Source organism: Passer montanus, unplaced genomic scaffold, assembly GCF_014805655.1.
Source record: "Passer montanus isolate IOZ18808 unplaced genomic scaffold, ASM1480565v1 scaffold1, whole genome shotgun sequence".
NCBI lineage: Eukaryota > Metazoa > Chordata > Aves > Passeriformes > Passeridae > Passer > Passer montanus.
In genome coordinates, this window is record NW_024356504.1 from 12,468,504 (window position 1) to 12,491,878 (window position 23,375).

Here is a 23,375-nt window from a genome sequence, read left to right on the forward strand (position 1 = left end):
ATTTATTGGTTCTGATAGAAAGCATGATTCCATGGCCTGTGTCATACTGACACGCTACAAAATGTTAAGAATTAACTTTTTTTAAAGATTGGTTTAAAATTTTGATAAATCTATTTCTTAAGTGTCAAACTAGAGCACAACAAACATGTGATAAGAAGGATAAGGTATCAGTGGATCTAATGTTATTGACAGCATTTACATGATTGATGATTTTGAACTCTTCGAAAATATTGTTAGAGAAAATCTGCTCTGCCTTATTCTTTTGGTATTACTCAGCAAAATACTTGGAATTGATTTAGTTTGATTTTATTTTTATTTAGAGGTGGCTCTGTTTACATATTCCTAGTGTTGCATGCGTTTATTAGATATTTAATATTGGCAGTCTGACCAGTACTTTAAGAATTGTAGAAGCAGTAATCATTCTGTATAATATTGTTTTTCCAATGTTCCTGTTTGCATGTGAGCAGACACTGTTGGTTTAAATTTCCTTCCTGCTTTCAGAAGAAACACATAAGAATAAGACAAGATTTATAAAGTACAGTAATAATTGACACTGATAAAGATATTTCAAATGATTGCTGACACTTCAGAAGCTTGTTACCAAGCTTATAACAAAAACCATGGAAGTAATGTTCTGTTTAATGTGAGGGATGGAATTTGAAAAAAGGATGCACACAAAATTATGATTCTAATATAAGTGAATAGTTTTACAAAGACGTGAATATCTCCAAAGGTTTTTATATAAGTCACAAAGCAAAATATTGTTAAAAGGTAATATCAGTGTCACCTTTTTCCCAAGTGAGTTTGACAGTGCTCATTTTCCTCCTCCAGAGGAGCATAGTAGCCATAAGATGGCAGCACTCTGCACTAAAGGCTTCTGAAGCCATTAATTCTGCTCTTTTCCCAAAAAGAGACAGCAGCTGCTGGCAGGGACAAGTGGCCTGAGCACTGAGTGTCTGTAAATGGACCCAAAATGAATAGCTCCAGGAGGCTTCAGAAACGGAGCTGCTTTCATGCAGTACCTGAGCCCACTTTCCTCACTATTTAGCAGCTGCTTGGGTGCTAGGCTAAGCACTCTGTTTTAGTTATTCTAAAATGACCTTATTCCAAACCCTGTGTTTTAACACAGCACTATACCTCTGGAAGCCTAAGCACAGGAAAGTCAGCCATAAAATTATTTTCCGTGTGTAAAACCAGAGCAGAATCACTTTTTTCAAGTGATTTAATCTCAGCTCCACAGTTTAGAATTTACATATGGGTGGTCAGGCCTGAAGACATTGTGTTTACCCAACCTTACAGACTTTTCCAAAAGCAAGCCTGGCCTGCTGCAGGGCTGGGATACAGGGTGCCTTTCCCTTGGTGCTGTTGCAACAGCAAGGCATCACCTTGTCCCTTCTGTATGGGGCCTGCTCCATCCAATTCAAACCAGGTCTGATTTGAATCTAGCATTAAGCTGAACAAAGTAAGTTATGAAAATCTCTTCAGCTAAAATGCAGGGGTCTGAGGAGCTGTGGAGTCAGTGCTCAGTGTAGTTCCCATCCCCAGCATGATCACCCACCTGCACTGAGCTTGCTCTGCTGTCTCTGCCCCACATTCTTATAGTGTAGGGAAAGAAAGGCATGCCGTGTAACCAAGAAAAGCAAACACAAACCAAGGGAGATTTGATGGGATATGTGGAAATCCCTGGCATAATTTGAGTGTCATGGACTTATTGGCAGTCCCACTGCATTTTCCTACGAATTCCACCTGAGCCCTTCTGCAGTTCAGAGGTCTGATTATTCTCTTTGAGCGCGAGTGTGTTTTCAAATCTGAAAAGCAAACAAATCTTTCACGTTGCTCACCCATGCAAAAAAAAAAACAAAAAAAAAAAAACAACCACCTGAGAACAAAGGTTTCCTCACACCCTTGGCTGGAACCAGCCAGGTCAGAGCTGTGGGCAAGGTGAATACAAGTTGAAAACACCCTGAGTTTCCTGCCTGCTGCTCACTGTACAGTAGGAGAGCAGTCCTTCCTCCTTCCTCCCCTGCCCCTCTGCTTGTTCAGAGACAGCCTGGTGACTTCATTCCCTGCCCTCCTCTAACAGCAGCACGCTGCTCCGGAAACAAGAGGAGACCAGAGCATGAATCACAACCTGAGTCACCAATTCCCAACACCTTGTTTTGCTCAGAGCTGGAGGGGAAAATTCGTCTCCTCTGTGTGATTCTCAGTCTCCTATGACTCTCCAGAAGAGGCTACAGACACCCTCCCTCTTCTTCCAAAACTGCACTCCATGGTGTGAGCCATGCTTGCAAATAGCACCTGGTGGGTAGGAGAGACCACATCTCACTGGGCTCTGTGGCAGTGTTTTATTGGTATATTAGTGCATGCTAATATCATATCCTAATGGGATCTGATATTAGCACACCCCAAAACACAGGAACTGGAATAAAGCAGCTCCATCACGGTATGTTCAGATCTTTGCTTTCAGCAAGCTCCAGGTCATTCATACAGGACTCAAATGCTTACAGCAGTTTTTTTGAATGGATGTCATTTTCTGTTGGAGCAATACCCATGTCCCACCATGATGATTAATAAAGAAAGAGAGAGCAGATGTATCAACTAAAAAAAACAAAAGCAGCAAAATAATTAAAGAAGGAAAAGTTTCTGATTTTGCTGATTTGTTACTTTCACCTTCACTGTGAATTTCCCCATTAATACAACTGTTTGTTAGGGATTGTTGCTTCCTCTTTGCCAGCTCTCCCTAAATCACTGTCAGATCTGTACTGCAGCAGAGACAGAGACAGGACAGTCCTTGCAGAGTCTGTGCAGTCTTCCTCTTGAAATGTTTCTGCCAGCTCTCCCTGAAGCATTGTCAGATCTATACTGCAGCAGAGACAGAGAAAGAGACAGGACAGTCCTTGCAGAGTCTGTGCAGTACTTGTGTGTGGTTTCTGTCTGTGCTGGACTGGTCTGTATGCAGAGCTCTCCCACCACTGTGTGGATACTCACATCATCTCCAGCTCCGTAAAGTTTCAAGCTTAGAAACTTTTTTTTCAGCCTTCATTGTTTAGCTAACTGATGAAACTGATGTTTCAGGCCTTCTCTGAAACATCTGCCATTGCTGTTCTTTGGAACTGGGTCTATCAGGCTGCTGGGGCATATATATGAATCAAAGTTTCAAGCTTAGAAACTTTTTTTCAGCCTTCATTGTTTAGCTAATTCATGAAACTGATGTTTCAGGCATTCTCTGAAACCTCTGCCATTGCTGTTCTTTGGAACTGGGTCTATCAGGCTGCTGGGGCATATATTTCTGTGCAGACTTTCCAAAGAAAATGCTTTCCATTTCTGCTGGCCCAAGAGTATGGAAGCACTTGACTATGCACCTATGGAACATATGTCTTCTTTGGGAGAGGAGTGTTTTAACCTTTAGGCCTTTGTAGAATCTTCACTGACTACCTTTCAGGTTAAAAAGTTGACTGAAATCTTAAAGTCTACTTTGATTCCCTGCTAGAGATTGTCAGAAGCTTTGAGGATTTGATTGGGAAGCCAACCAGACAGAGAATAAAGTCACCAGGTGATTCAAGTACAAAGCAACCTGCCTCTGACCTAAGGAGTGCAGCCCTTTGCTTCTCTCAGATGCATTGAGGGGTAGGAAAAGGGTGGAGAGAAGGAGGCTCTACCTCACGAACTTGAGAAAGCTTTTCTGAAGGGCAAGAGGTGCCTCCCTGCACTTTTGTAAATATTGAGAATCATCTCAGCTGGGGGCCCTTCAGACTTTAAATTGTTCCATATTTTTCTAGGCTTTCAGAGAGTGAGTGTATGACTAGATCACTGGGAATTAAGAGCTGGCTTTTGTGTGAAGCTGAGAGATCAAGGCTATATTTGTGCCGGGAATGGAGGGAAGACTTGCATTGTCCAGCATTGCCTACACTGAATGATACACAGCTGTTTTCTCTTCTGATGTGTCATTTAAAAACTGTAACTCTGATTTAATAGAGACCAGAATTTGCTCAAAAATTATATAGCGGCTGATGCAAACAATCATAATTGTGTTCTTTCTGTACTATAAACTTCCTTTTTGTTGTATCTCATTGAATCAATGCCTTTAATTTGGGTGGGTGATGCAAGACTATGTTAAAAACCTTATGAAGAATGGGAACCCTGTTGTCAAATCAAGTAATGTCATGACCCCAAAGCATTTTACACATCCTTCCCACATCGGCATGGCTACTCCAGACTGAAATTCTACTCTTCTAGTGATAATTAAAGCAAATAAAACATTGATCTAGTAGAGGAACTTCCTGGTCAACTTACCTTTCATTTTCACAGGTCATGTTTAAAAACAAGAATCATCTGTCTGCTTCCTGTCTAGGTATTCTTACCTTGCCCAAGGTTTCCTCTTGGTGAACACTGTTTCTCTTTCAGGACCTCTCTTAGGCTCCTGCTCTCCATATTTTTTCCTTGTCTCTTTTTATTGTTGTTTATTCTGCTTCTTTCTTTTCCTTCTCTGCTCTCTCCAGACAATCCAGGGAGATCTAATAGAGCTCTTAATAATCTAATAGATCCATAATAATTTGCAGAATCTTAGCAATTTTTTTCAGGAAAGGCTTAATTCAGATAGTCTTTGGCAGCCACCTCACTCAGAGGCAGGCACTTAGCCTCCAGCCAAGCTATTCTTGCCAAGCCCTATTTAAAATATTACCTCACAAACAAACAGGGAACTGATAATATCAAACAGAATTTGTAAGTTTTGTGTAGGCTGTATTACTAATTCTCTCTCCACTTCGAAGTTTGATGTATTGAATCCAAGAATAAGTGTTTGCTAATTGCCAGCTGTTCAGCTGGCTGGTCCTTAGTTTGAGCCACTGCTGGTGGCTGAAGCACTGCCACCAAGCCCTGTGCTTGGAAGTGCTGCAGTTACCAGGGGCCAGTAGCCTGTGAGAGCTACAAGGTGACCTTCTACACTGAAAGAGAAAGCACTGGGTTCTGGGGGGCTGCAAGGCTGTAGGCATAGTAACAATCTTAAAGGACACATACACAAATGTCAGACCCAGGGAAGTAGGATATCTGAGTGGCGTATTACAGGAGGATGTTTTTGTTAGCAAGAGCAAACACTTTTTGTTGATTCCACTTCTTGTTGACCTTGTGTAATTACATAGAGTGTTCTCACAGAGTTGTGTCTTCACAAACTGAGGGAACATAATCTAATCAATGCTTTTTTCATGCCACAGAAAATTGCTGTAGCTGAGCAAGTGCCTTGCAAAGGGCACTCCGAGGGACAGAGAGCAGTTGAAGGAGATTTAGGAATGTTATTGTAAATAGAAATGTTAAGATATGGTTCCACAACAGCCTAAGCTGCGCTAAATTTGGCCTAACATATTCTCACCTTGCCTGCCAGTTGTGCCTTGAACGCTGGACTGGGCAGCCACAGGGTTTAAGGGACAAAACCAAATGAAAACCAGCCCTCCACCTTCCCCACAGAAGGTGATTGGGTTTGGGTTGGATCAGTTTGAAACACAGCGTGTTTGAACCTGAGCGATGACTACTGAGAGCAAAGGGGTGGGAACACAAGGGCAGAGCAAAGGTAGTCCTGATGTAATCCAGCGTGAGTTGCGATTGAAACTGCCCCCAGTCTGTGTAAATACTAGTAAAATTGGATGTGCCTGGGAATATTTCCAGGCACTAGAATGAGATTGCCTGTGCTATTAGACTGTTAAAATGCTCCCTGGCATGAATTTGACCTGTTCCAATCAACACTCACTGCAAACAATTTCTGGGCACAACTTGGTTGCTAGAATGGTCCCAAAAGGTACTTTGCAATCATAAACTCAAGTCTTTCTGTGCCAGTCGGCCTCAATGCCAAGGAATGTTTCAGGCATGTTGAATTTAACCAATACAGACCCATCCCTACTTTGACTATTGCAAATCCTTATGAAAAGACAGGACTCATCTTGAAAAAATGATTTTTAAAACAGATAATAGTAGAGCATAAAAGATGGGAAGACATGAAATCCAGAAATAAGGAATTTTATTTCCTTTTAATAAGATGGTAAGAAATAAGCATTTTGCATTAATTTCAGACTGGGAAAGTGAAGGAGAGATAGCAATAACTTGTTATGCAGTTGTTTCTGTGCTGCAGAATATTCGGCACTTATTAGGCAGAGTTAAGGCTGACATGATTTTTTTTCAAGCCAGCTGCTGTGCTGGGAATAAAAGTATTCCTCCTTCTATATATTAAAAGAATCTACAACTGCAGCATTTCTCTTTCAGTTTGGAATGTTAATAAAATCAATGTACTTGGTATCTTGAGGTACTAAAGCAAAGTCCTCAATTTTAATCTGTTATTAGTTTGGGGTTTTTTTCCTTCACAATTGCCTTTATGAGTTTCCCTCCACATCAGGAAATCTGAAAAACTGGAATTTTTTCTTCTCTCCAGGTATACTCACTCGGCAATCATAATGATCCATCTCCCCTCGGGGCGCAATTAAAGGTGTTATTTTGGAGGAGCTTTACGAGGGTTGTTGTACAGCACAAACGCGGTCTCCGGGCTGGGTTGCTCTAGGACCCAGAGTGCCTGGGACTGACAGAAATCCTCACCTGAATGAATTTTCCCCGCATGCCTTATAAGGAGTCCAGGAAAACAAGGAAGTGATAACCATGTTCACGTTACTGTGTGCACAGCTTGTCCTCTCTACCTGCCCAGGTAGCCCTTGTTTTCACTTTTGTTCATGGTCTGTCCCGCTGGGGTTGAAGTTTCCTCGCGATCCGGTGTACGTGACATCTGAAAACATACTCTCCAGGAATGCATGGTTTTTACGACATTCTACCTTTATGCAGACGATAATTAACAAGCTATTATTTTTTTGTCATGCAGCCAGCACTGAAAACGAATGGGGATTGAATTGCTTTGCCTCTGTTTCCTATTTCTGCAAAGAAATAACTATGTGCAAGGTAAGGCTCAGGGGCAGGGAGATCCCTTTGAAAACCATTTTGCATTGTTTCTTGATTGAAGTTGACATGAAATAGCTTTCTGCCTTCTATATATAATCTTTCCTTTCTATTTAATGACTTTTTTTGACAGACTGCTGTAGGGCTGCATTGCCAATTCATCTACAATTTGGTGGTCATTACATAGCACAACAGGTTTGAAAGAGACAGACATTTGAGCAATTTTGTTTCCACTAATCACAGTTTGATCTGCTAAGAATCTTTCATATTATACGTATGGCTGAGTGTTTCTCTGGTAGTTACACAATGGACAAAAATGGTATCAAGTATCTACAGAGCTCAGTGAAGCAATATTAAGCATACAGAGTGAGCATAAATCTGTTCATTTAATGTCCCTTTCTGTGTGGGAAATTACTTACCTACACCATACCAGCAACACATGTAACGCTCTATCAGGTGCACTGGAGAGAACAAGTTAACATGTTCTGAGTGAATGCCACCCATAAAGCACGCAAAAGGAGGTATGTTAATTGCCAGCAATTCTGAGCTTTTAATCTTTATTGGAGAGTTAATCTTTTACCAATAGAACTACTGCTAAGAAGAAATTTTATCAGTAATCTTAAATATGGCTAAATATGTGCATTTTTCACCACCTACTTTCTCTAAATGACAAGTTTCTTCATAAATTGAATGATTCAGCATATTATTAACAGCCTTTTATCTTCTTGGATTTAAATTCAGGGACCTGTTCTCAGGAAAGCACAGTGACTTGTGAAGATTGTTTGCTTTCCGGACCACACTGCGCTTGGTGTTTGCAAGAGGTAGAGTGATTAAAAAAAAATTTCAAAGTAAGACTCGAAGTCTTTGTAGTCACTCCGAGTAATGATGAAGTATTGACTTAATTGGGTCAGCCCAGGGTTTTGTAATGCATGCAGGGCTTAGTGAAGCCTTCCTGGGGAGCAGAAGTGGAATTTAATCTACTCTACCTGGTCTGTTATTCATAGGATGGTTGTTAGGAGGTTTGTTTGTTTCTTTGTTTGTTTGTTTTCTTGTTTGAAAAAACCATGAAAATATCAAGATTCCAAATCTAAGGCAGAAATAGAAGTGTTATTGGGGGTCTCAGGTCATCAGCCCGAGGGCTGGCTCATTCTCAGCACTGATGCTGTAGCACCAGACACAAAGTCAGAAGCCAGGCTGTATCTGACAGATTACCTGCCAAGCCAGACAGCATAAACAGAAGGTTTGCAGGTATCAACAGTGTAGAAGTTTGCAGATGTAAAACTTCCATATAGAAATTATTAGTCTGTGGTTGATTTTAAGTATGACAATAATGTTGGCTTTATAATTTGTATGATATAGATGTGTTTTGGCTAAAACATTGGACTTTAAAAATATATTTGGATTTTTTTTTTTTGTTTCCTATACCTTTGTTTCAGATTTTCAGTGCAACTCTGGGGAAATGACCTCACATTTCTGCTTTCAAAACTTTCTCCCATAAATGGTGCTAAATACCATCTCCCCACTTCACAGTAAATATTCTAGCTCTTAGTTCATTAGCATTAACAAGATAGTCAGCTATCACAACAAAAACTTGACAGAAATACTAGAGAAATAAAGTCCCCTTCATTTTAGTTTCTGGATTGCACCTTTGCTGCTAGTAGTTTTTGTTGGTTTTGGGTACAGCAATATGACACAGCATGGGACTAAAATACTCTTTATGAAATGGCTCAGAAAGAAAAAACTGCATGTTTAAAAAAAAAAATCTAAAAAGACATCTTTTGCCATTTGCAAAATACATTACCATGGAGGTCAAAAAGACCCCACATTTGTGTGTTTGCAGTAGTTTTTATATTTGTACTATAAAACAGGATTTTGTTGAAATTGGATCACATAATTTTGACTACTGCTATGTATTTTCAGGGGGAAAAAGAGCCAAATATAATTTATTGATTTAAAAAACCCAAAACCAAGCAAAAAAAACAAACCTGTGGAACTATTGAAAATATCACTGTAGTAAACATGATTTTTCTTCTTTGTTCTTAAGCTCATTCATTTCTTTGTTAGAAAACAGCAGATCAAGCACGCAAAAGGCATAAGAGCTTTAGTGTCAGAGCAAACAAAGGCACCTCCAAGGAAACCACTGTTTTCTGTAGGATAAGAACACACTTTGTAATTGTATTTGCAATTTGAGGTTGTCTCTTCACACATTTTGAAAAGTTACAAACTGTGCAGCTAAAGGAGATGATATGGATCTCCCTGCAAGAGGTTTATAATGGTACATGTAATTTATGTGTGCTGTATTCAAGAAGCAGTAAGTGAGAGTTTTGCCTGGGCAAAGGCGTCAGGTTCAGTCTATAGAATAATAGACCACTGTTCCCAGCAGGTGCCTCAACACTTCCACCAAAATATATAAGATTCCTGACAATTTTCAGGCATGAAGGGTGATATTTTGGTGGGAAAAAAAGGTCATAGTTCTGTTTTTAATAGGTATAAAGTAAACCTGTTTTGTTTTGCATGGAAAGTTTTTCAGTGACTGAATTTAGAGAACAATGGTGGCTTAATGGCTGATCCATGGGTTGCTTGTCCAGCCCTAGGAGAAAAGAGCAGATGCATGGGATGGGCCCATGACCGTCTGCCAGGAACTGAATGTTTCAGAGCTGATTCTGCCAGGCATTGCCCAGGTTTTGTTCAAAAGGGCTTGCAGGCCAGAGCAGTTTCCAGGACACACCTGACTGATTTTGAGAATCTTAACTCTAGACATAGCTCTGGGAAATGGTAATAAGGCACAGAAGTCTCCTTGTAAAAGTAACCATTAACTTCACCACCATGTGAGGTTAGAACCTACCCTGTAGCAGTGCTGTGGAAAGGAATGCATATCAATGCTCTGAACTGAGTAATGACAATAAACTCTGAGATATCCAGTTGATCTCTATAGGCTTTTGATTTTTCTCTGAGATATCCAATTGATCTCTATAGGCTTTTGATTTTCTCTGGCTGGTAGGTGATCAAGGAGGATGCTGTGCCAAATGTAGGTGTGGGGATGCTGAGAGCACCACTGGTGCTGAGGAACAGTGGGGACAGGCTGTGGTCACTGCTGGGCACCAGGCAGAGGAACAAGGACTTGATGCCTGCTTCAGTGAACATGTTAAATGAGAGCTGAGGAGAAAGTGTGGGTCAGGAAAAAAGAACCAGTACCTACAACCTGTTTGTCACAAGTTGTCCAGGAGTTTATTATCAGCAAGACCTCTTCTTTTATTGAATGACATGCTTCAATCAGCAGTTCTAAACTGTATAGGAAAGACTGATAAATTTGTGGCACAATCCTGTGGTAGAAAAACCAGTGGCTCAGAGGGGCTTTGTGTTATCATTCCCAGTACTGTGAGAAGCCAAATGCAGTGAGTGGCACAATTCCCATTCCCCAACAATAGAGCAGTTTCTCCCAGGATAGCAAGCTGGTGTAAGTTACATTAATTATACACCTGTGTGACATGACCCATGAAGGGCAAATTTGGGTTTCTGTGCCACCTATATCTAGTTCTGCACTAGTTTGCACAAATTTGCACCTTTGTTTCCATTCCCTGAGTTGGACTGACCTTTGCTGGGGCAGGTGCTTGTGGCTAGTCAGTAAAAACATTTAACTCATCCCTTCCTTCTCCTGTTTGCATTAGAATTACACAGACTCATCTGGAATTCATGGGAGGTGTGATACCCTGGAAAATCTTTTGTCCAAAGGATGCCAGCTGAATTTCATTGAGTTTCCCATTTCAGAAGTAGAAATTCACAGAAATGATCCCCTAACTGCATCATCCCAGAAGAACAGTTCTGATGTCACACAGATTTCTCCCCAGAAAATAACTCTGAGGTTGCGACCAGGTAGGTCACAGATCATAGGTTTATTTCAGACAGTGTGATGAACTGAAACTTCTTGGATTGGACAATCTCAAAAATATCTTGACAGAATAAAGATGAAAACCTATGTTGAGTCCAAAATTATCTGTTGACTCATCGCATGAAAACTAGGTTCAACTGCGTTCAGAATATTTTCAGAAGTGCTGGGTACATCATAAAAAAAAGGATATATATTTTTAATTCCTCTCTTCTCTTGCCAGTGAGGTGGCAGGGAGAGAATGAAAGCCCCTGGCTCCTCCCCAGCCGAGTTCCTATGCCTCTCCCCTGCTGGTTTGACAGAGTATCTCAGAGGTGACATAAACTCTTGCTTTGAGGATTTACAAGATACCAGTGATGTTTATGGTAGCATTCCAGAACCACCTTGGGGTCCTTCAGATGTGAATTTTTTCCTGGAGAAAATTTGGAATAAAAAAAGTAAGAGACATCCAGTTAGGTCAGGTCATAGAGCTGGAACTGAAAATAAAATCTCTGTGAACACTTTGACTTTAAATTTTTAAAGGATATGATAGGACCCCAAAGTGCTACCTCTAGTTTTAATTAGCTTCATATCTAAATTTTCTAAAGCTGCATACTGCTGAAAAGATGTTTTGATATTTTTTCAAATTATACCAATCAGTTTTATTCTGTGCTTAAGGCATTACTGAAGAACTGTTTAAAAAAAAAACCCCAAACATTAGAACTACTTTAATTTTTCAGACCCTTCTTTGAGATTTTTTGTTGACAGACAATCTGAAATATTTTTGTTAGTATTACTGGTGGTTTAAAATACCAGATAATTGTCACCATATTGAAGTTTATGAAGAAATTTGCATTGGTCCTGTTTTCTGCACAGAAATGCTGATATGTATCCCACTTTCCCATGACCTGAATAGGACATGAAGAAACAATACAGATCAAGGTTCGCCAGACTGAAGATTATCCAATTGATCTCTACTACCTCATGGATCTTTCAGCTTCCATGGATGATGATCTGAATACAATCAAAGAACTGGGTTCAACTCTTTCCAAAGAGATGTCAAAACTGACAAGCAACTTTAGACTGGGGTTTGGATCTTTTGTTGAAAAACCAGTTTCACCATTTATCAAAACTACAGCTGCAGAAATAAACAACCCTTGCAGGTAGGCAGGGAATGTCCCAACATCTGTTTGCATGCCAACACTGTCATCATCTTTAGGCTAAAATTAATTTCATCAGCTTCACTGGAAACTCTCCCCTCTTCCAGCTGTAAACGAGTCTGTTTGTGGAAGAAGGTTTGGTTCTTCTAGTTTCACCTTCCGATCATCCTTCTCTTGAGTCTTAAGTTATTAGGATAGTTATTGGGATTGAATCTGCTTTTTAACTTTTCCTGCTAGTTACAAATGTGTTTAATATGTTAACAAAAAGGTGTGTGGCATGTAGTTTTGTATTTTTCTTTAATTTCTTTCATTTTCTAGAATATATTAAAGAATTTTATGAGCTATACTAAGGAGTTGTAAACTCAAACCCACCACAAAATACCAGTTTCATTTAGCCATCAGTGCTGTTCTCCTGCTTTTTCCCCCCCTTAAGGTATAGCAATCTCCCCAGCCCCTGGCTGCCCGAGCCCTCAGCTGACCTGTGTGGGAGAAGCTGGGCTCTGCAGCCTGGAGCAGGACTGCAGCACCCTGCTGGTTGTCTCTGAGTGCCCTTAAGGAGCTACAGATCCCAACGTGCTTCCAAAGAGGAGATCAAGGCACAGCAGGAGGCATGGCAAGGGCTGCATGTTGGCAACTGGCTGAATTGCTCTGCTCCAGGAGGCATTTCCCAGCCTTTATGCAGATTTTTTTCCATTGCCCAAGACACTGAATGCTCTTTATTTATCTTAGGTTTTTCATTAATTCTTCTCAAGCAGAGACAAGAGACAGAAGACCAAAACTAATCCAGGCAGCCCTCCGAAGCAGCCGTTTCTGTGATTTTTCACTCTCCATTATCCACAAGCAGTCTCACTTTTCTTGCAGAAGTGTACCATATGAGTGCTTACCCACCTTTGGATATAAAAATGTTTTGCCACTAACAAATGATGCTGAAAAATTCAATGAAATTGTGAAAGGACAGCGAATTTCTGCTAATATAGACACTCCAGAGGGAGGATTTGATGCAATAATGCAGGCAGCTGTTTGCAAGGTAATTGAAACTTCTAGATATAATATTATTCCATATATTATCTCTTCTGTATTATATGTTGGTCTTTCAAAGTGACAAATTATTTTTTAAAAATTTTTAACACAAACCAAGAGCCTCATTAAATTTGTGTGAAAATACTTTTGGCTGTACAAGAAAAACATGCATATTGCAATATTTTAGTCTAAGTCTCCTTTTACTTGCCAGGGACAAATAAGCCCAAATATGAATACAATTACTGTGTCTGTTTTTCTGTTTAAATATTTTTTATCAACTATGTTTAGAGTAGTAAGCAGATTGACATGAACACGGCCAACCCATGTTATTAAACACAGGGATGATGAAACAAAATATTGGCCAAAGACAATGGAATGAAAATCATCTCCTAGGAGATGTGTTGTCTTTGATACTTAGTAGAATGAAGCCGTTCATTTATTTTGAGACATCATTCTCCAAATATTTTGCTGGTTTTCTATGTTGTGATGCAATATAGCTTGCTAAACTGATGTGTTTTAAATGACAGGAAAAAATTGGCTGGAGGAATGATTCTCTACATTTGCTGGTGTTTGTGAGTGACGCTGATTCCCATTTTGGGATGGACAGTAAACTGGCAGGAATTGTTATTCCTAATGATGGGAACTGTCATTTGGACCACAATAATGAATATTCCATGTCAACTGTTCAGGTAATTACCAACAAATTTTGTACACTCTCACATTCTGAAAATTTAAAGACTAACACAAACAACTTAGAAAATTAGTGAATTACACTTTTAACATTAAAATGTGTGAAAGCTAGGGAATCCAGATATTTCATACAATCTATTTTATTTGTAACTGCTTGTTTCAATAAAGAGAGAACAGTGTGTTTGCATGGAATTAGGATAGATTATAGTTAAGAAAAAGGAAAGAAAAAATACAATTTCTACAACAGGAAAGCCAGTGGAATTAGACTAAATAGTATTTCCTTCTGCAGGGAAGGCAAGATTTGCATTAATTATGTTCTCTGAAAGGGTGTGAATTCAGGACCAGCTCAGGAATTTGCAGGACACTGTTTCTGTAGAGAACTTGCCAGTTTAGGATTTAGTGTTCAAAAATACTGAATATATACACTATGGTGCTCATTGTAGGACAAACACCATTGTTCTGGTGCAGTGTAGTTCTTTGGATTAAATATGTGTGTATAACACAGATGCTACTGAGCCAAAGCCCCCACTATGGAATCTGGCTCTGTACTTTTCACCGAGGAATTTCCTTAAAAACAACATGAGGAAATTATATGCACTATCTTTTATTTTGTATAGGTGTATTCCTAATTAAAGTTTATACTACACTGAGAACAAAGTGGTCATTATGATCACTTGAATGTGTCTTTCATGGGAGACAGGAACTGAAAGCCTGAAGAAACAGATTTATGTGCCTCTCTTTTGTTTGTTTGCAGGAGTATCCTACAATTGGACAATTAATTGACAAACTCGTGCAAAACAATGTTCTATTAATTTTTGCTGTAACAAATGAGCAAGTTCACACATATGAGGTGAGCAAACTGTAATGTTCAGCTTGTCAGTGAAATGAAAGTTTTGGTGTTTCACTTCTCTTGAAAAGCTTCAGCGGTGGAGATTCTGTAGTCTCCCTCAAAAACCCTTCCATTTATCCTTTTAGGTGGAAAGATTCTCCCCAAATATCTTATCTCAAATCTACTTGAACTCACTTCTAATTACATCAGATACCAATACTGACTATTGCTATTTATAACTGAGTTCTCAGGGACAAGCTTACTTTAAAATTACTGTGAGGACTTAAAAAGCACCTCTTTAAATAGACTTGATAGATTCCATTAGTCTTAAGTGCAGTGTTCAGACTGTCAAATATATATTTTGTATTTCTAGCCACGCATAATCCCCAACGATTTAGCCAAAAATAATTCAGTCATGTAATATTTTTGATCCTCTTCAACTGAATTTTGAGTTTATCCACTTATATGTGTATTATTGTCTAACACAAATCTTAGGGGTGGCACAAGCACAGAACACCTATGCTTGTAACAGAGCTTGTGTGCTTTTGAACCTTCCATGTACCTAAAAAGCTACAGCACAGTAACCTCAAGAGAAGAGAGAAAATTCTCTACACTGAGCCCTGATAATTGGAGATTATTTTTTAAAGGATTTTTTTTTTTGAAAAAAGATATTTTCTAATACTTTTGTGTATGTTTAACATCTAGCATCATTAGTCTTAGCTGAATATTGGCCAAGCATCAAGGGATGCTTTCATTCTATAAAAACTATCCACTCAAAAAGCATCTGTGAATATGGCAATAGTAATGATATTTTAACAAAGCTTAGTTTGGTACAAAAGAAAACACTGCTCTTTAAGCTTTCATGAAGTAATTGCTACTATTGCTGGTATTATTTGTTTTCAAGTGAAATTCTTTAAAAATGTATTCAAACTTAGATAAGGGAAAAACTCCATCTTTAGTCCTGACTATGCAGCATTTCTTTTGAAAAAAAACTTACTCTTTTTGGACGAATTATTTCTTTTTATATCACAGGAGAAATAGTTTGAAAATTAGGGTTTCAGGCTGTATTGCACTACTGAAAATTTGACTAAAAATACTTTAGTCTCCACACTCATAGAAAATTTCAAATTATTTTAATATATTTGGCATGGCATGCTATTTATGATGAAAATTCTTCTATCATTTACACTGCTAAAATATAGACATAACCCCACTGAGCTCAAATGCATAATTGTCAAATTTCTTTTACATGAAACAGAGTATCCCTATAAAATGGCAGTTCACCTTTTAATGAATATTTGCCAAAGGACTAAATCCCATCATATCCTTTAGATGTTTTGCAATAGCAGCACCCAAAAAAGATGAGGCATTTGCCTGCCTCATCTTGGCAATAGTTGAACAGAAATATTTGCTAAGAAGTGAAGCTAACCAATGGACTGGAAACACACACTCGGCCTGGGCTTGAAATACCATCCTTGTATCACCATGCAGAAAATTTTTGATCCTAGAGGAGAGATCAACCAAAGTGTTCAGAGCAGCACATCCCTGCTGTTTGTTTTGCATACCACAGATTAAAGGGGACTGTATTTTAAATCCCAGGTTTCTCTCAGAAGGCCCACATGTACCAAACACAGAGTTTCAATATTCCAAGAATACTTGAGAAGGCACTAATCACAGGAGGAGTCAGGAATGCAAAGTCACCAGCTGTAACATAAAATGCAGTTAATCCCACTGATTTACAATAGCACCAGAAATCCAATGAATGATAACTATTCCATACATAATACATAAAATAATCACAGAGCTTTTGGAGATATGAAGGATGAGAAGGATATAAGAGTATCAAATTATCCATATTTATTAATAGTTCTCTGCATATTTCCCTTTTATTTAAAATAACAGCATTGATATGATAATGTGTAAAGAAAAACTAGCACTACAATGCTTTTTTTAAAAAAGATGAAGACATTGTTTTCAAAAGGCATGGGTTAAAACAGGGGAAGTTCACGTAGTTAACAATTAGGTAAGAAAATTTTAATTCACAGTATTTCAAATCTAGCTGTCAGATATCATGTTAGTGTCAGAGTGCAATTTAATGCAAAACCAAAAGACAACTTATCACTGAAATAAATTGCTAAATTGGTACTGTATTATTCAAAGAAATTCAACATACAATCCATCTGAGCCACAGAGCACTGAGATACATGTGCAAAGTGACTGCAGCTGCTGAGTGTAGGGTCCAAGATTCTTGAGCAGTGCAACGACAGTAGAGGAGCTGAATCTGTTTCTGGATATTTTTATTAAAGAGAAATGTAGCTGTTGATGAAACATATCTTCCCTCTAAATTTGAAAAATTAGAGCTTAAAGGATACCATAGTATCAAACTTCCAATCACACACAGGTGATTCAACAAAATATCTTCAATGAATTTTAAATGAAACCAGCTCTTCTCCATCTGACTTTTTCATTAAGACACGTGCAATGGAGACTGCAAGAATCCTTGAAAATATTACTGTTATTTATTTCACTTGGCTTCAGTCTACTTGGTTTTCTTGTCAGCTCCTCCATTTTTGCTTTGGATTTTTTGTTTTGTTGGAGGGGGGATTTTTGTTTGTTTGGTGGGTTTTTTTTTGGTTTTAGGGTGGGGTTTTTTTTAGATGGTGGCTCCTTGGTACCTAGACTTCTGTTGTGCTTTAAATTAATCTTTTATATTTCCAGAATTATGCAAAGCTTATTCCTGGTGCTACCGTTGGACGACTACAGAAGGATTCTGGAAATATTCTCCAATTGATCATTGCTGCATATCAGGTAAGATGGGTACAATGCAGCTTCTTCCTTCATATTTACATGTTTGACTTTGGTTTGCAGTTTGGTAAAAAGGTGTGTCTTTGATTCCCTTTTTGAACGGATTCCTTTTATGAAACTGAATGATTACATCATTTTTTATGCTAGGTGCTGACCTTAACAGGAAAAGTGTTCACTCTGAGGATTAAGTTAGCACAGAAACAAAATTCCTATAACCTTCTGTCAATCCTTAGTTCTGCTGGAATGCTGAATTTAAATCAGTGTGTCATTGGCATTGCCTTCTTCATATTCCTGTATTTTACACCTACTCTTAAGCCTTCTTTAATATTCAGGTCTCTCAGTTCCACATCTCAACAGGGACTGAAGTTGGTAGCTGCCGCCAGAGCAGACAAACAATTGCTTTGCAGGAATATCTGGGGAAAAAAACCCACTATTCTGTGTTCAGTGCTCTTCTCTGCTTTAGTAATTTGATGCTGCCTCTGTGAGGCTGTTCTGAGGTTTTCAAAAAGAGCAATATGGGAGCAACAGGGGTTTGTTTAGGTAATGCCAGGATTTGAATGGGTTTGTTTAAGTAATACAAAGGAATACTTTAATTATGTCAGGAACATAAACTCAGCACTGCTCTTCAGAGCATCCTGGGTGCCTAACTCTCTTCTGTCAGAGGAATGGTTTTAGGCAGTTGTACAGATCTTTGCACAGATACATCAACTTATAAATACGCTGATATCCCATAGATTTTTCTGTTCCATCTCTGCCCATTTTTGTTAAAAACCTGCTCTACCAGTTGTCTACAATGACAAATAACCCTTTGCAAATAGCTTCTGTTTCTTTCCTTACTTTTTTTTCTGCTCTTCCTTCTATCACCTGAATAAGATAGTCATCACTGTGCCAAAATTACTTTGGTCTTAGTGATAAGAAGGAAACCAAATTCTTCTAACTCTTATAAAAGCAATGAAGACAATTCAAATTCTGAATTACGACTTTTTAAAATGAAATGCAAAATGCCAGGAATTTCTCCATTTTATGAAAAATTACAAGGAGGGAACTTCAGGGTTAATCTTATGAGTGTACAAATTTTAATAAATAAAGATGAGGAAATTTTCTTATGAGCAAAGATATTGCTTAACTTTGAGTGGCAATGGAATTTCACTTTTGGATTCCAACCTGCTCCTAGTCACATCTGGTTCCTATCAGCATTTTTTCAAGCTGGCAGCCTAATGTATAGACACAGGTTCCTACATTTAATAGCTAAAATACCATGTTGTTGTCAGTAAGTAATGGAAAAAACCACACAAAAATTGTCCCAGTGCTGTGTCCTGGTGTTTTTGCTGTAACATAAGTTGCCTCACTGGAATATTGAAAATGTGAGGCGTGAATCCTTGCCTCTTCTTCTTAGCATCTGCTAATGTTCCTATGGCCTGTGATTTTTTTCCCTACTCTCCTTTTTGAGCCTGCTGATATTTTTGGCTTCTGTCGCCTTCTATGACAAGGAGGGGTTCAGTTCCACTGTCTCAAGGCACAATTTTCTTATTCCTATTTTAACTTACTTCTAATGCTTTAAATTTTCACTGAGTACACCCTAGCTCCCGAGTTATAGGGTTTGGTGAATAACAGCTCTGCATTCACCTTATCTTTGTGTTTTCATTCTTTCATTATATTGTGTCACTGAGACACCTTCCACACACCCATCTTCCCTCCAAATTAGAGTCCCAGTCCTTTAAGTCTCTCCCTGGCTGCTCCATCCCCTTGGTAACTTTATCTGACCATCTGTTTACCCGCCCTGACTCTCATGAGTGCCTCCTGAGATGTGGAGCCCACAAGAGCTTGCAGTACACAGTGAGGGCACACTGGGATCTATACAAAGGCACAGCCATGTCCTCTGCCTTGTCCCCAGCCTCCTGGCTCTGTTGGCTTTTTAGCTGCTGCATGCTTTGAACAGAGCAGGTCCCAGAGCTGGCAGGGGTGACCACGATGCAGCTCCTGAGCTGTTTGGGCTGATCCCGTTCTCATCTGTTCCACGGGCAGGGTCTGGAGGAGCTCTGAGCTCGCTGCCCTGCAGCAGTGGCAGGGAGGTGGCTGCAGAAAGGCTGCTCCTGCCTTTGGGCCATAACTTGTCACAACCTCATCCAGGCACAGCATGTCTGGACCACGCACCAGACATGGTGCAGAGCTGCACGTATGTTCTTAAAGTCCCACATGTCTTTCTAGACGGAAGAAGTGTGCAAGCTGCAACATGTCACACTCAAAATTTCCCAAAGTCCTTTTTATTACACTTAACCTTAAAGGTTAACAATCTTATTGTTTTGTGATTGAAAAGTCTTCCAAGCAGGAAGCACAAAATGCCCCTTTATTTGACAGGAGTAAAGGTATCTGAATTTTTTTGGACTGTGAAGAAGGAAATTACAGGAGACCTACAATTAAAAATCACATGCAAACAGAACTAATACTACTTTTGTTAGAAACTTTTCATTATACACTCAGAAGTTCAATTCAATGTCCTGTGTCTCTGCTTCTTCACTCACAAGAAAAGAAATAAATAACTTTTTGCCCCCTGGGAGTAGAGTTAGGCTAAATCTTTTAACACTTTTAAAGTCTTCTTGAGTGTTTACTTGCTGTGCAAACACAAGGTTTGCTAATGCCATTCACCATGTGTTGCCATATAAAAGCTTCAGAGAGGAAGTAAGCAAGTTAAGAAAGTCTGAGCTGTCAAAATATTTGTTGAAAGGAGTTCTCGTGTTCTTTCCAAGTATGGTTTATTTTCTTCTGTAAGCATATTTCTGCCTGTTTTGTTTAGCATTGAATTCTGCACAACTTCGTGTTGCAGAGCTGTAGGCTAAAATGCTGTGTGACAGATAGCAGGCAGTTTGACTAAAGCCATTCCAAGAACTTAAAATTTCAGAAAAATTCCCCCTTTTCCCCACAGTTTTTTGTACCTGCACTTACACAAGAATGAGAACAAATAAATAATGTATTAGAAAGGACAGATAACAGAAGGGCACAAGTATTTAGCACTTCTTTGTCTGTTGTTCCATTTAGAAAACTTTTTGAACTACAAATGTTTCTCTGTGAATGGCTTAAAGATGTTATATTAAAACATGATTTGAAATACTCACACATATTAGGATCTAAAAACCTTGAATTTATTACAGTTTGTGTTCACTTTCACTGCTGTAAGATGAATAATTTGACCTCTCACAACAGCAAGACACATTCAAATGATAGAATACAGACTCCAGAATTCAAAGTATTACAATTTGGTGTTCAGCAGCATTTAATTTTCTCTCATAGTTGCACTCTGTTTGCACATTGTAATTTTACAGTTAGTGGAGAGGGACTATTGGTGATACACCCTGCAACATAAGCACATGCCCACAGACACAGCTTTACCCAGAGATTTGCTGTTTTGGGTCCTTTTGGGAGAGCCCAGCTATGACAAACAAATTATTATTGACAACTCTGCATTGTTTCAATAGTGACACAACCACCTACCTCCAATTAAAGGGAAATGGAAATTTGGACATATCCAAACTTACCAGCATTACAAACCTGATGCCCAGGGCACAATTTTACAACCCTAAGACAAATTTCCTGGGAATCCAGAACATGTACGTAGGACAGGGAGTTGTCTGTGCAGGTTTATACTTATTCTGTTTTCACTTTGATTTACCCCACCAGACCTTTACTCCATTGAGTCACCCTGCTACCTTGAGTAGAATGACTCACTGAAGTAAGGTCAGCAAGTTCTCTGTGCTCTGATTGAAGGGCAGGGGGTATTTTGCAAGCAATTAAACTTCTGTGAGCACAAAGTCAAGTCAGTGAGATGTTTTCTCAGCAGTTGCTGAGGTACTTTTGAAAAAATTCCATTTACTGGATCCACAGACTAATGAAGTCATAGGGAATTTCCCCATGGCCTCTGATAGGCTTTGGATTAAGGTTGTGTAAGCAAAGTTGCTATAAAATATTTTAAAGACTTAAAATGTAGGTAGCTAGTATAAGTGATTTCAGAAAGACAGTTTGTGACTCACAAAATGGAAGTTTGATGAACAAATTGATTTAAATAATGGGGATGTTGTTGAATACAGGTTAAAATAGCACAAACAGCTCATGAAGCAGGAATTTCCATTGTGAGAAGAAAGGAAGGGAGGGAGCAATATTGACACAGTTTGGCTAATCAGGAAAAGCCCAAACCTAGCAATGCAATCAGGGACACAAATCCACTCCTCAAAAAGTCCAGACCTGAAACCTGCATCAGTCAGCAGAGTTATGAAAGGTGATTTAATAAAACATTGAATGTGTTCTCCTGGAAGGGCAGGAAATAAACCCTGTAATAGCAGATATTAAAGTGATACCAGCACTGCTTTCCACTGAAAGCTGGGCCTGTCAGCGTTTGCTTTATTTTGCTCGTTTCCCATTTTTCTTGCAATAGAGGGTTCTGCAAACAAAGTGCCAAAGCACGAGTGTGCTCCTGTGTAAGTCAGGATAAATTACAGACCACGTTCCTCAGACGTGGAGCAGTGGCAGCACATGGTAGTGTTATCACTCCATTAATCTCACATTTATTTCCTTGAAGGAGCTGAGGTCTGAGGTTGAATTGGAGATCCTGGGAGAGACGGAAGGGCTCAATCTCTCCTTCACGGCCATCTGTAACAATGGGACCTTTTCTCCGCATCAGAGGAAATGCTCTCATGTGAAAGTGGGAGATACAGTAAGTGAAGAAATTCTCCAAAGACATGAAGTTCATATAATTTAGGACACCAGGGTAGAGTTGCTCTTTGTTAAATGATCTTCCTCCAGACAAGTCACCAAAAAGCAGGCGGTATCTGTGACCCTCTTGCTCTGTCCTCTGCATGCACTTCTTGAGCGCCCTGCAGAGTTCCCTGTGCTCCCAGCAGCCCCGTTCTCTCTTCCAGGTCTCTTTCAATGTGACTGTTAGTCTCTCTTCTTGTGAGAAGACCAGAAGGCTTATCAAGATAAAACCCGTGGGGCTCAGCGACGTGCTGGAGATGGAAATTCTCCCCCTCTGCAGCTGCGCCTGCCAGGCCAAGGCCGAGGAGAAGAGCCCGAAGTGCAGCCAAGGGAAAGGCTCCCTGGAGTGCGGGGTGTGCGTGTGCAGCCCCGGGTACGTGGGGCCGCGCTGCGAGTGCCACGAGAGCTCCCTGGGCGCCAGCTCCTGCCGGGGCCCAGCCGAGCAGAGCTCCTGCAGCGGGAGAGGCGACTGCTACTGCGGGCAGTGCCTGTGCCACCCGTCCCCCTACGGGAAGGTCTACGGGCCCCGCTGCGAGTGCAATGACTTCTCCTGCGTCCGGCACCGCGGCCTGCAGTGCGCAGGTACGGCCCTCGGTGCTGCTGCTGCTGGGGCCCACTCAGGGCTTTGTGGGCTCACCCTTGGCTGGGGGCTTGGGAATCTGTATTGTCATCATGTGTTTGCTCATTTGTATTTTCAGCATTTCGGTCGCGATCAATTCCGTATAAAGGATTGCCAGTTATGAATGGTCTTGCGACTTAAATTAGTCTCAGCTATGCCATTATAAGTCAGAAATATTTACAAATTAGGTCGTGTGCTGCCAGGAGACAAGATCTGCATGGAGGGCTCCAGTAAAGAGAATGGAGCTGCACTGGCTTACAGCCAGGATAAGGAAAAATCTGATCTTCTGACTTAAAACTGAAGATTGTGGGAGGGAAAGGAAGATGTTAGGAAGAAGAGTTGGAGAGCAAAATATTTTCTGTTAAAGAGAATAATTTTAAAGCTCATCCTTCATATTCTTTTTGAATTATCAGTGACTGATTTGAAGTATAATAAATGTTTTTCCAGGCAATGGTGACTGTGACTGTGGGGAATGCAGGTGCCACAGTGGATGGACTGGTGAATACTGTAATTGCACAACTGACACCAGCACCTGCATTGCTGAGGATGGGACACTGTGCAGTGGGAGAGGTGAATGCATCTGTGGGACGTGTGCTTGCACCCATCCAGGGGCTTCAGGCCAAACGTGTGAAAAATGCCCTCTCTGCGGTGACCCCTGCAGTTCCAGATGGTAATGTGGTGGCTTTAAACCTCTGATGTTTATATCACCCAGGT

The 23,375-nt window shown here is 39.9% G+C and overlaps 1 protein-coding gene across 3 annotated transcripts in view; it reads left to right on the top strand.

The window, feature by feature from the left end:
* ITGB6 (integrin subunit beta 6) overlaps positions 1 to 23,375 on the top strand; it is a 46,165-nt gene that overhangs the window by 8,889 nt on the left and 13,901 nt on the right. The window contains exons 1-12 of one of the 3 annotated variants that reach the window (XM_039701397.1): positions 6,632 to 6,682; positions 6,854 to 6,930; positions 7,669 to 7,748; positions 10,596 to 10,800; positions 11,709 to 11,955; positions 12,814 to 12,979; positions 13,500 to 13,661; positions 14,417 to 14,512; positions 17,210 to 17,299; positions 21,867 to 22,001; positions 22,207 to 22,624; positions 23,109 to 23,331. In XM_039701397.1, the coding sequence (XP_039557331.1) occupies positions 6,870 to 6,930; positions 7,669 to 7,748; positions 10,596 to 10,800; positions 11,709 to 11,955; positions 12,814 to 12,979; positions 13,500 to 13,661; positions 14,417 to 14,512; positions 17,210 to 17,299; positions 21,867 to 22,001; positions 22,207 to 22,624; positions 23,109 to 23,331 (1,883 nt within the window). In that variant the 5' untranslated portion in view covers positions 6,632 to 6,682; positions 6,854 to 6,869. Of the gene's footprint in view, positions 1 to 6,631; positions 6,750 to 6,853; positions 6,931 to 7,668; positions 7,749 to 10,595; positions 10,801 to 11,708; positions 11,956 to 12,813; positions 12,980 to 13,499; positions 13,662 to 14,416; positions 14,513 to 17,209; positions 17,300 to 21,866; positions 22,002 to 22,206; positions 22,625 to 23,108; positions 23,332 to 23,375 lie in introns of those variants that run through there. The other 2 variants (XM_039701380.1, XM_039701389.1) reach the window with 2 other exon arrangements.